At 39.7% G+C, this 11,324-nt stretch overlaps 1 protein-coding gene across 1 annotated transcript; it reads left to right on the top strand.

Annotated features, from left to right (window-relative positions):
- The first annotated feature begins 143 nt into the window (after nucleotides 1-143).
- rskra (ribosomal protein S6 kinase related a) lies at nucleotides 144-10,966 on the top strand. The gene is made up of 12 exons (XM_027137236.2): nucleotides 144-409; nucleotides 1,619-1,846; nucleotides 4,618-4,701; nucleotides 4,788-4,856; nucleotides 5,110-5,179; nucleotides 5,548-5,655; nucleotides 7,569-7,609; nucleotides 7,693-7,720; nucleotides 9,467-9,556; nucleotides 9,655-9,743; nucleotides 10,205-10,315; nucleotides 10,405-10,966. Exons 1-12 carry the CDS (start codon nucleotides 383-385, stop codon nucleotides 10,624-10,626), a joined length of 1,167 nt encoding a protein of 388 aa, XP_026993037.2. The 5' UTR covers nucleotides 144-382; the 3' UTR covers nucleotides 10,627-10,966.
- Nucleotides 10,967-11,324: the final 358 nt, after the last annotated feature.

The following is an 11,324-nucleotide window of genomic DNA, read 5'->3' as shown; positions in this document are numbered from 1 at the left end:
GAATACTGTATATTTATATAACCTTAAATATATGGATTTATAAAGATTCTAGTGAAAGATATTGTAAATGTTTGCACTTTAACAGATGGGGAATGTAATGGTGAGTTTGCCATATAAAATGTATTTTTTTATTTTTTATCATTGTGGGTGTTACACTTTGTTGAGATGAGACTGAAGGGGCGTGATCATATTGATGGTGAAGGGGGTGTGGTGTGAGATGGTGTGGTTTGGGAAGCAGCTCACAGAAATCATTTCACCTGAAGGCAGTGAAAGAAACAAAGAATTGCCATTTGATTACTAGTATCCTGCCAGGAGCAGTTATTTAATGGTTATTTGATAAATTACAAGATCATCGTTTATTTGTTGACAACATGGGGCTACTATGGGTGGTGCTGTGAGCAAAAACAAGGTGAGTTATGTATTTATTGATCAATTTTTGTATTTCTGTATTTATTTAATGGATGAAATCTAAAAACTAAGTACCTTGTAGTGATGTAGAGCTATTATGGTGTATAATAGTGTGTAATATTTTGTGCCTGTTCAGTTAATTTCCAAAAATATGATTCTTATTTTGGGGGGCACGGTGGCTTAGTGGTTAGAACGTTTGCCTCACACATCCAGGGTTGGGGGTTCGATTCCCGTCTCCGCCTTGTGTGTGTGAAGTTTGCATGTTCTCCCAGTGCCTCGGGGGGTTTCCTCCGGGTACTCCGGTTTCCTCCCCCGGTCCAAAGACATGCATGGTAGGTTGATTGGCATCTCTGGAAAATTGGCCGTAGTGTGTGATTGTGTGAGTGAATGAGAGTGTGTGTGTGTGTGTGTGCCCTGTGATGGGTTGGCACTCCGTCCAGGGTGTATCCTGCCTTGATGCCCGATGACGCCTGAGATAGGCACAGGCTCCCCGTGACCCGAGAAGTTCGGATAAGCGGTAGAAAATGAATGAATGAATGATTGAATCTTATTTTATTATTTTTAAACATAAATGTGGTTCTTATTTCAAGTCTGCCTTACTAGATGCTTCTCAATTCACTGATGCACATGAATACACATACATTTACCAGCACCTTTATTAGGTGACACCTGTGGACCTACTCATGAATACAGTTGTTGAGTCAACAACAGTCATGTGGCAGCAGTGCAGTGCATGAAATCAAACCCACACAGATTATGTTTATATTCACCTCAAGCATCAGAATGGGGAAAAATATCAGAGATTTTAGTGAGCTTGTCTGCGAAATGGTTGAAGGTGTCAGACGGACTGGTTTATTAGACACCGCTGATATCCCATGGATTGCACACACAACCGTTTTTTGAGTTGACAAAGAATCGTGTGAAAAACATCCAGTGTGAAGCTCTTCTTTGGATGGAAATTTCCACCTACAGAGCTGCCACTCATTGGATGTTTTATAATTCACACTACAAGGTGTAAGATTTAGAGACTGTCGTGTGTGAAAATCCTAGGAGATCAACAGTTTCTGAAATACTCAATTCAGTCTGTCTGGCACTGGCATTTACGCCACTGTCAAAGTCACTGAGATTGTATTTAGTAGTGAACAATGAGACTTTTCAACCTGACAATTTTATTTTATTTTATTAAAGGTTTTTCGTTCTTTATGTGCAGACACTCTTATCATCAGTGGAGAACAGCTGCTTTTCCAGTAAGCAACGGTTTCTGTGTCTCCATGATGTACTTGTCCAAAACAGTCCATTCGGGCAGCAGAGTGACCAGTGCACAACGACCCAAATGTGTAAATGTACAAAAAAACAAGAGAGAGATCTTCTACCTACATCAGCTTCCATGTTCCTCCCAGAATTTTCACATCACGAGGGGACACCTGCACATTTACAGGTACTCTGTCTCTTAATGGAAATAAGCTATGAATGCAAGTCATTTCAGGAACTTTCTAACTCTTAATTGTGGAAATAAGTAAAGCAAAGATTTTATTTATTCTATTTTATTCTATTCTATTTATTGCTATGTTTATAGTGCTTGTAACAGTGGACATTGTCACAAAGCAGCATTACAGGAATAAAAAAAAATTCTTTAATGGGAAAACCAGAGGTGGTGGTGGCAAGAAAATCTCCCTGAGAGGTTATGAGGAAGAAACCTTGGGAAGAACCTGACTCAGAAGTGAATCCACCTTCATCCGGGTGATACCAGAGAGTGTGGTTATAAATAATGTCCTTTCTACTGTACACTATATAGTCATAAGCAATTGTGTAACCAGGGGTTTTTGAGCAACTCAGGAAAATATTCTATTCTGTCCATCCTGGTTGCCAGAGGATGGATAACTCACCAGAAACAGGAGTTAACTGAAGTGATGCTGAACAAGGAGAATGTGCAGTGATGAACGAGCAGCTGCTTCACTCATGCCCTTTGATAGAGTAAGGTTTGTGACAAGATGCAGATTCCTGCTGGAGAATAACAGAGTAAATGGATTGGAGTGTAGTAGCAGTGTAGTCCCATCCTTGAGCCACGAGTCTCCTTGAGAAAGACTCAAGGCTTAATGTTATCCTATGAAGTATAAACAGAGCAGAAAGTGGATGGATGGGTTGGTGGGTGGATGGATGGATGAATAGATGGATGAATAGATGGATGGGTTGGTGGATGGATGGATGATCGATGGATGGATGGGTTTGTGGATGGATGGATGGATGGATGGATGGATGGATGGATGAATAGATAGATGGGCTGTATGGGTTGGTGGATGGATGGATGATGGATGGATAGATGGATGGATGGATGGATGGATGGATGGATGAATAGATAGATGGGCTGTATGGGTTGGTGGATGGATGGATGATGGATGGATAGATGGATGGATGGATGGATGGATGGATGGATGGATGGATGGATGGGCTGTATGGGTTGGTGGATGGATGGATGGATGGATGGATGGATGGATGGATGGATGGATGGGCTGTATGGGTTGGTGGATGGATGGATGGATGGATGGATGGATGGATGGATGGATGGATGGATGGATGAATCGATGGATGGATGGACGGATGGGTGGGTGGGTGGATTGATAGATGGAAGAATAAAACACATAATACTGCGTTCCTACAGAACTTTCAAACATTGTAAACTGTTGAGGATAAAAAACATAAATACTTATTTCTATTGTGTCAAATAGTCAATTAGACATAGAAGTGAATTAAAACATTTCATTGAATTAATCAATTAATACAAAAATATTAAATGTTCCTTATGTTTCTTCAGAGTTTATCTCCACGTGTTATTATTTAAGTGAAATAGGAAGTTTACCCAACACAATAATTTTACCTATTAAACAACTGAATAAAAAGATAACAAAAAACATGAAACATAAAAAAAAAAAAAAATGTTTTATTAAAAATGTATTTCAAAATTAAAACTTATGCTTTAAGCTGCAAAAAATTGCAAACCGAGTAGGTTTTAGTATTGTGTATCCACTAAAAGCACCAGCTCTGTTGTGCTTTTGGTAACAGAACTGTAAGTAAACCTGTGTTAGATTATCATATATCACCATGGTGCATCTTCAGTTAGATATTAACCAAGACATTACAAAAGAAGTGAAAGAAGAAGATTTAGTTTTTTTTTATATCCTTAAAAACAAATAAAAGGACTAAATCAAGTGTTCTACAATAATGAACATGAAGCCAGTGAAGCCATCAAATGAGATGTTTAGATTTTTTTTCCAGTGTACAGCACGAATCAAGTCCACTGAGATTCCACACACCTCAGCTAGCAGCTTTCCACCCTCAGGAACTCTGACAGACCTAGCAACTGCTTACAAATCCACCTGAGAATTCGACCAAAAGCACAACCAAAATAGCTTTTTCCGTTCAGACAGATGTGTGACCGAGCAGCACATGCTGTATAGGAGCCAGCTGTATAGTCTCTATATATGAAGAAACTTCAGACACCTCAAAACAAGATGATTAAACATCTGCACATTCCCGCCTGGAAGGAGATCTGTTTCAAAAACACAACCTTCTTTCTTTTATTATTCGTAATTTCCTTTATCATTAATTATGTTTACCTTCTGCTCTATGTTTATGTTCTGTAAAGCTGCTTTGAGACAATGTCTATTGTAAAAAGCGTTACAAATAAACTTGAATTGAATTGAATTGAATTGAATTGAATTTCTGTAGGAAAAAAAAAGAGTAGGTTGTATAACATTTGGATTGAAGCAAAAACATGGTACAAAGACCAACAGATGAGATTCTCATGTCTCCCAGGTCACAGGCACCAGCAGAACATGGGTCATTTAAATGGAGAAGCCACCAGAGCACACAACACACATACATTTAAACAGCACTCCATGCTGTTTGGAGACACAGTGGTAGGAAACCACTTTGTGTGTGGTAGGAAACCACCTAGGATGGGATCTTAGGGCACTAATCATACACACATTCACACCAAATTCAGTCCTCCTACTGTGGTGTTTTTTGGAAGTGGAAGAAAACCGGAGAACTGTTGAGGAGACCCGTAGAGAACCAGGAGAACATACACAGACAGACACTAGCCCAAGGACAGGAGTAAGTGGTGGACCCTGGACCTGTGAGCAACTGTGCCATGTAAACTAAATAGATCATTACAGAGTTTAAAGAATTCACATTTATCTTTCTATTCAGGTCACTGGGGTAATAGCCAAAGGATCATTCGGCCCTATTCTGAAAGTAAAGGACTGGGCAAAAGGGAAGACCTCTGCTGTAAAGGTCACTTCATTTTCTGGGGTATGACACAAAAATCCTGCCCTGAAATGCATGTTTTTTTATTTGCTGTTTGTTTTGTTAATGATTAGGTTTTACCCAAATCTGAGGTTCTGAAACATGGAGTCCTGAAACAGGTGAAAGAGGAGGTTATAATTCAGGTGGGGATTAACACACACACACACACACACACACACACACACACACACACACACACACACACACACACACACACACACACACACACGCACGCACATACACAAACACAAACACACACAATGCATCAGACTTTGATCAAGCTTTTATTTTTCACTCCCAAAAATATTGATGCATCATAAAACACAATGATTTACCACTGCTCAGTTTGTCAGCTTCTTCATCTGCTAGACTTACTCGTTACCTGTTCCATCACAGCGGCAGCTCAAACATGCCTTTGTCCTCGGTCTAGAGGACTGTTGGCAGAGTCAGAACAACCTCTTCATCAGTGAGTCACTCCATCCACATTCTGCCCTTTCCTCACCTCTTCCCTCTGCTCTGTTATTACTACTCATGTGCCAGTCTGAGTTAACAGCAGGTCTCTTGGAGCGTTGTGTTTCTGTGGGAGTCTGTTGTCCATCATTGTTGTCCATTTATTCTTGTCTGCATCTCACACACCTTTATTCTTGTCTGCATCTCACACACATTTATTCTTTTCTTCATCTTTTACAGCTTAGAGTTTCAAAAATTAATTCATGATCACAATAATGCTATATTAAATATGTAAAAAGACAAACATGGAAGTTCATCAACTGAGATGTTTAAATCTGTCTTTGTCTATATACATATATATATATATATTTACTCTTTTGTTAGTGTGTGATTACTGCAGCATGGGAGATCTGTACACCTACTGGATGCTAACTGGCCAGTTTAAAGAGAAGGAGGTTCAGGTGTTTGCTGTTGAACTCGGCAGTGCTTTAGGTCTCTGTTACTCACACACACACACACACACACACACACACACACACACACACACACACACACACGCACACAAAAACATAATGAGCTTCCCTTTTGAGTCTGGCTCCTCTCAATGTTTCTTCATCATCTCAGGGAGTTTTTCCTTTTCACCATCGCCTCCGGTTCGCTCATTAAGGATAGATGTTCTTTTTAATCTGTTTCTATACTTATGCAATGTTGCTTTGAGAAATGTGAATAGTTAAACACCCCCCCCCCCCCACACACACACACACACACAGAGTTAAAGTCCTAAGTTACTATCTGTGCGGAATTTGCTTGCATGTTTTCATTCCCCTTATGTTTGCGTGGGTTTCCTCCAGGTTCTCAGATTTCCTTCTACTGTATTAAAACAGGCAGGTAGGTGGATTGACTACACTAAATTGCCCCTAGGTATGAATGTGTGTGTGCTCACGTGTGTGTTTGCGTGTGTGTTTGCGTGTGTGCTTGCATGTGTGTGTGCACGCATGATGTGCTGTAATAGATTGGTGTCCCATGTATTCCTGCCTCATACCCAATGTTTCCAGAATGAGGCTCAATCACGAGCTGACTGAAGGCAGATGAATTGTTTTATAAATATTATTAAATGTTGATAGAAAATTATTCATTACTGTAATAGTTAGGAAACCAGGGATGGGGGTTCAACTCCCGCCTCCACCTTGTGTGTGTGGAGTTTGCATGATCTCCCCGTGCCTCGGGGGTTTCCTCCGGTTTCCTCCCCCGGTCCAAAGACATGCATGGTAGGTTGATTGGCATCTCTGGAAAATTGTCCGTAGTGTGTGTGTGTGAGTGAATGAGAGTGTGTGTCCTGCGATGGGTTGGCACTCTGCCCAGGGTGTATCCTGCCTTGATGCCCGATGACGCCTGAGATAGGCACAGGCTCCCCGTGACCCAAGAAGTTTGGATAAGCGGTAGAAAATGAATGAGTGAGTGAGTGAGTGTAATAGTTAGTAATTAGTAATATTAATAGACATGTTTATTAAGACAGAGAGACAACTCCTCCTATAACTTTAACACTAACACTAACCCACATAATGCTGTACAACACAAAACACAGCATTATGCACACTTATCTAGCTTGAAACACAGTTATCTCCACTTCCTGGACTCCTGGCTGGTTCAGGTCAGACTCCAGACCATGGACTTTTTGTTGTGCAGTGAGGGATCATGAAGGTGGCTGGAACATTGTCAGCTAATGCAGGACCTAGTCAGAATTCACAGTAACCCAAATCATAGGAGACATTTTGAGTTCATAGGCTTCAGAAACATTGTGAAGTTATATTAATGCTTATTGTTATTTATTCTTACAGTGACATTACTATAACATCATTGTGGTATCGATATGAAATTATTGATATACATTAACAATTATACATATACATTAAAACCCAGTGAAATTCTTTTCTTCACCTTCCCCCAACTTAGGGTCAGAGTTCAGAGCCCTGGAGCAGAGAGATGTTAAGGGCTTTGCTCAATGACCCAACAACGGCAGCTTGGAGGAGCTTGCTTGGGCTTGAGCCTTGATCTTCTGATCAACAACCCATAACCTTAACCATTTGAGGCACCACTGCCTTATTGTGACCTAATTATAAAAGCTCATTACAACATGACCATAACATCATTCTTACAACACTGTGACGTCACAATCATATCACTTACGTCATTGCGGCCACATTATGATGTCACTGTGGCATCTCTGTTTGTTTCTCTCTCACACACACACACACACACACTGAACAGGAACACACAGGGTCACATATCATTAATCAAATTCTTATGACTGCTTGACTGGTAGTCGCTTCAATTTCTATTAATTAAGTTACTGGAATAAAGGCATGCAAAAAGTCTCAGGTTCATTTTTCTGTGATTTTGCGTAGGGTTTCTTCATGACTTTGGGATAATGCACAGAGATTTGAAGGTATGTTTTCATTTTTCAGCCTAGTGAAGTAAACATAGTAAGTGTCTAATTTGTAATAGTGAAATGCTTTGTTTATCTTCCAGATGGAGAACATTCTTTTAACTGAACACGGTAAAGCTGTTTCTGTCTCAAACTATAATACTGGTACAAAATATTAGAGCCACAGAGCAGCAGTGTCCCTGAAAAAGGCAGTAATATTCTAGTTATCCAAAATGACAGATATATCTCTTTGTATATTGATGTATAAACACATTCAGAGGCATTTCTTATTCCATCATCAACAGTATTCATACATTTAAACTTTGACAGTAACTATGCAGACTGTACTGTATCACATTTTATCAGCCACATAAAGTGCCCATAAAGTTTGTATGAAATTTATTTAGGAATCTTTTTTTTTCCATATAAAAAGTTATAAAAGCAAAAGTCTGTTAAACATAAAGCGAGTAAAGGAGTAGAGATTTTACAAGGGTAGAGATGAATCTGTCCGTAGGCTTGGCGTGCTAATGTAAAGGGATGATCCAAACTGCAGAACCAGATGTCTTTGGGGTGTCACTGCATCTGTTTCCAATCCAAATACAAACCGACCCTAATCATTTTCCAATCATTGCAGAGTCCCTGAGTAACAGTAAGAACATCATCAATGTGCTATAACATCCTTGTGACATCACAATCGTGTGGTTGTGACATCACTATCACTATGGCATCAGCGTTTAACCCACATTTAATCACTATGATGTCACTGTATCCTCGCTCTTAAGATTGTGACATCATCGCGTCTGTATTTGCTATAATAAAGCGGTAGTACAGCTGTAAATGTATTTTACCTAAGAAAATTCAGATGAGATCACATCGACTGCCTAGAAAGCTTTTGCTAAACAGACTTTCTGCTTGGCACTTTGACTAATATTGATTTGGTTTGAATAAAAGCTTGTTCCTTTTTTATATTTCTTTGTGTTCTCAGTATATTGTGTAATTATCTACTCGTGCGCTACATTAACTCCATCCTTTTACTTCTTCCCAAATTAATAGGCAATAGTTTTGTCAGATGTTCTGATGACCTTTGTTACAAACACTAACATGTATAATATATATCACAACTGTCAGACTGTATATCCATTTAGAAAGGAAATTATTCATAATAGCACTCATAATAGCACTCTCTGGTGTTTATAACAGTTTATAATCACACCCTCCAGTGTCACCCAGATGAGGATGAGGTTCACTTTTGAGTCTGGTTCCTCTCAAGATTTCTTCCTCTTCCATCTAAAGGAGTTTTTTCTCACCACAGTGACCTCGGTCACCTTAGGCTTGTTCATTAGAGATAAATACAAACACATTTAAATATAAGCCTAATATTAATCTTTGAATAATGTTAAACTTTTTGTACTGTAATATTTCTTATCTTCTATAAAAGCTGCTTTGAGACAATGTCCATTGTTAAAAGTGCTATACAAATAAAATTAAATTGAATTGAATGTTACAGAAGGGGGGCACGGTGGATTAGTGGTTAGCACGTTCGCCTCACACATCCAGGGTTGGGGGTTTGATTCCCGCCTCCACCTTGTGTGTGTGTGTGGAGTTTGCATGTTCTCCTCGTGCCTCGGGGGTTTCCTCCGGGTACTCCGGTTTCCTCCCCTGATCCAAAGACATGCATGATAGGTTGATTGGCATCTCTGGAAAATTGTCTGTAGTGTGTGAGTGTGTGAGTGAATGAGAGTGTGTGTGTGATGGGATGACGCCTGAGATAGGCACAGGCTCCCCGTGACCCGAGAAGTTCGGATAAGTGGTAGAAAATGAATGAATGAATGAATGAATGTTACAGAGGTCTGACCCTGTTTGTGCTGTCTGGTTCAGGTCACATCTGCCTGGCAGATTTCGGACTTTCTCGTCGACTTGAGCGGGGCGCAAAAGCATATACAATCTGTGGGACAATCCAATACATGGGTAATATTTTACACACACGACTGACTAACTCAGTCACTTTGTTTCTTATTTATAGCAAAAAACATTCATTCATTCTATTCTATATTATCGGTGAACAGCTCCTGAGGTTCTGACTGGTGGTCCTTACAGCCATGCAGCAGACTGGTGGTCTCTGGGCATTCTGTTATACACTCTGGCTGCTGGGGAAGTAAGATATGATAAGATGAATGCTGCACACACACACACACACACACACACACACACACACACACACACACACACACACACACACACACACACACACACACACACACACACCAGTTGATGGTGGTGTATATTATTGTTAATGCTAAATTTGCTAGTCTATATTGTTATTGTTAATGCTAAATTACTAATAATTATTATCCTTATTGTGTCTGTGATTGTTTTTGTCCGCAATTTTCTTGCATTTCCTTTGTTTGTTTTATTACTCTTGGTTTTCCCCATTCGTATTATTTTATTCTTACATGTTTAGTTCTCCTCTTTATAGGACCGCATTATTTTGCGTTAGTTTTTACATACAGCTATGTCATATTTGGGCTGGCCCAAATTAAAAAAGATATATTTTTTAACAATATCCTAGCATTATACCACCCTCATAACCTATAAAACTCTCATCTTTGCATTTAGTTCCCACTTCTTCCAGAGCCAGACCACAGCAGTATGCTGACTAAAGTCACTGAGCATCCTTATGAAATTCCTCTGAGCTTCAGTCCTGCGCTGGCCCTGTTGCTCACAGAGGTATGTAGTTTCTACAGTTTTGCTGTTTGCCTTTGAATTAAAGTCAGACGTAGCTGTTCTCACCCTTTTTTTTTGCTCTCTGGGTGCAGCTCCTGTGTAAGACTCCTGTGTGTCGCTTGCGCTGTCTGGAACGCTATAGGAGTCAGAGGTTTTTCAATGGCGTCTCCTTTGACTCTCAGGTCTTGATGAAGTATCCCATTCAGACAATCCTTGAGCTGAAGGATCACCCTAACCGGCCAGAGAAATCAATGAGGGGATTAACATGCGAGCAGCTTCTGAACTTTGAATGTGATTTATTTGACCGGTTCTAAACAAAATATTTTACAATATACAGTATGTATAAATTATGTCAGTAGAGAAACAAACATAAAAATAAACACAGATTTTGGCAGTGGTGGCTCAAGAGGTTAAGGCCCTTGGTTGTTGATCAGAAGGTCGGTATCTAAGCCCCAGCACTGCCAAGCTGCCACCGTTGGGCCCTTGGGAAAGGCCCTTAACTCTCCTTGCTCCAGAGGCGCTATATCATAGCTGCCCTTGCGCTCCGAACCCAACATCCTCAGTTGGGATATGTGAAGAAAAGGATTCGACCGTGCTGTAATGTATCTGTGGTGATAATAAAGGTTTCTATGCCCCAATTTCATTTCAATTTCATATTTTGTTCGTCTTTGGACATTTCTCTAATTGTTTGTTTTACTTCTTTTAGTAATCTTTTGGCTTAGCTACAATTATTATCTCGGAACTGTAGTGTCTACATGGAAACAAGGCTTATTCACATGTGTGATTTTACTAGAAATGATTTCTATATAAATTATTGTATCTGTGAATGATACTATCTAACTTTTAGACCTTGGTATGACCTATTTGTGAGAGCAAAGACAAACCCAAATGGGAGCAACCTTAATAGGGCAGAAAATTGAAGACCAGATAAAGCATCATTATTAATGTTTTTAATTAGGTATCAGGGAAAAAAACCCAAAGCCCCTGTGGAGTAGGCTAAATATAATATTAT

The sequence above is a fragment of the Tachysurus fulvidraco genome, chromosome 11 (genome assembly GCF_022655615.1).
Source record: "Tachysurus fulvidraco isolate hzauxx_2018 chromosome 11, HZAU_PFXX_2.0, whole genome shotgun sequence".
Lineage (NCBI taxonomy): Eukaryota > Metazoa > Chordata > Actinopteri > Siluriformes > Bagridae > Tachysurus > Tachysurus fulvidraco.
Note: the sequence above shows the minus strand (reverse complement) of the source record. Positions and strands in the feature narration are given on the sequence as shown.

Coding starts and splice junctions, on each gene's coding strand:
- rskra (XM_027137236.2), top strand. CDS start 383: ATGGGTGGTGCTGTGAGCAAAAACAAG. Junction 4,702..4,787: donor GGAAGACCTCTGCTGTAAAG/GTCACTTCATTT, acceptor GTTAATGATTAG/GTTTTACCCAAATCTGAGGT. Junction 10,316..10,404: donor TGGCCCTGTTGCTCACAGAG/GTATGTAGTTTC, acceptor CTCTGGGTGCAG/CTCCTGTGTAAGACTCCTGT.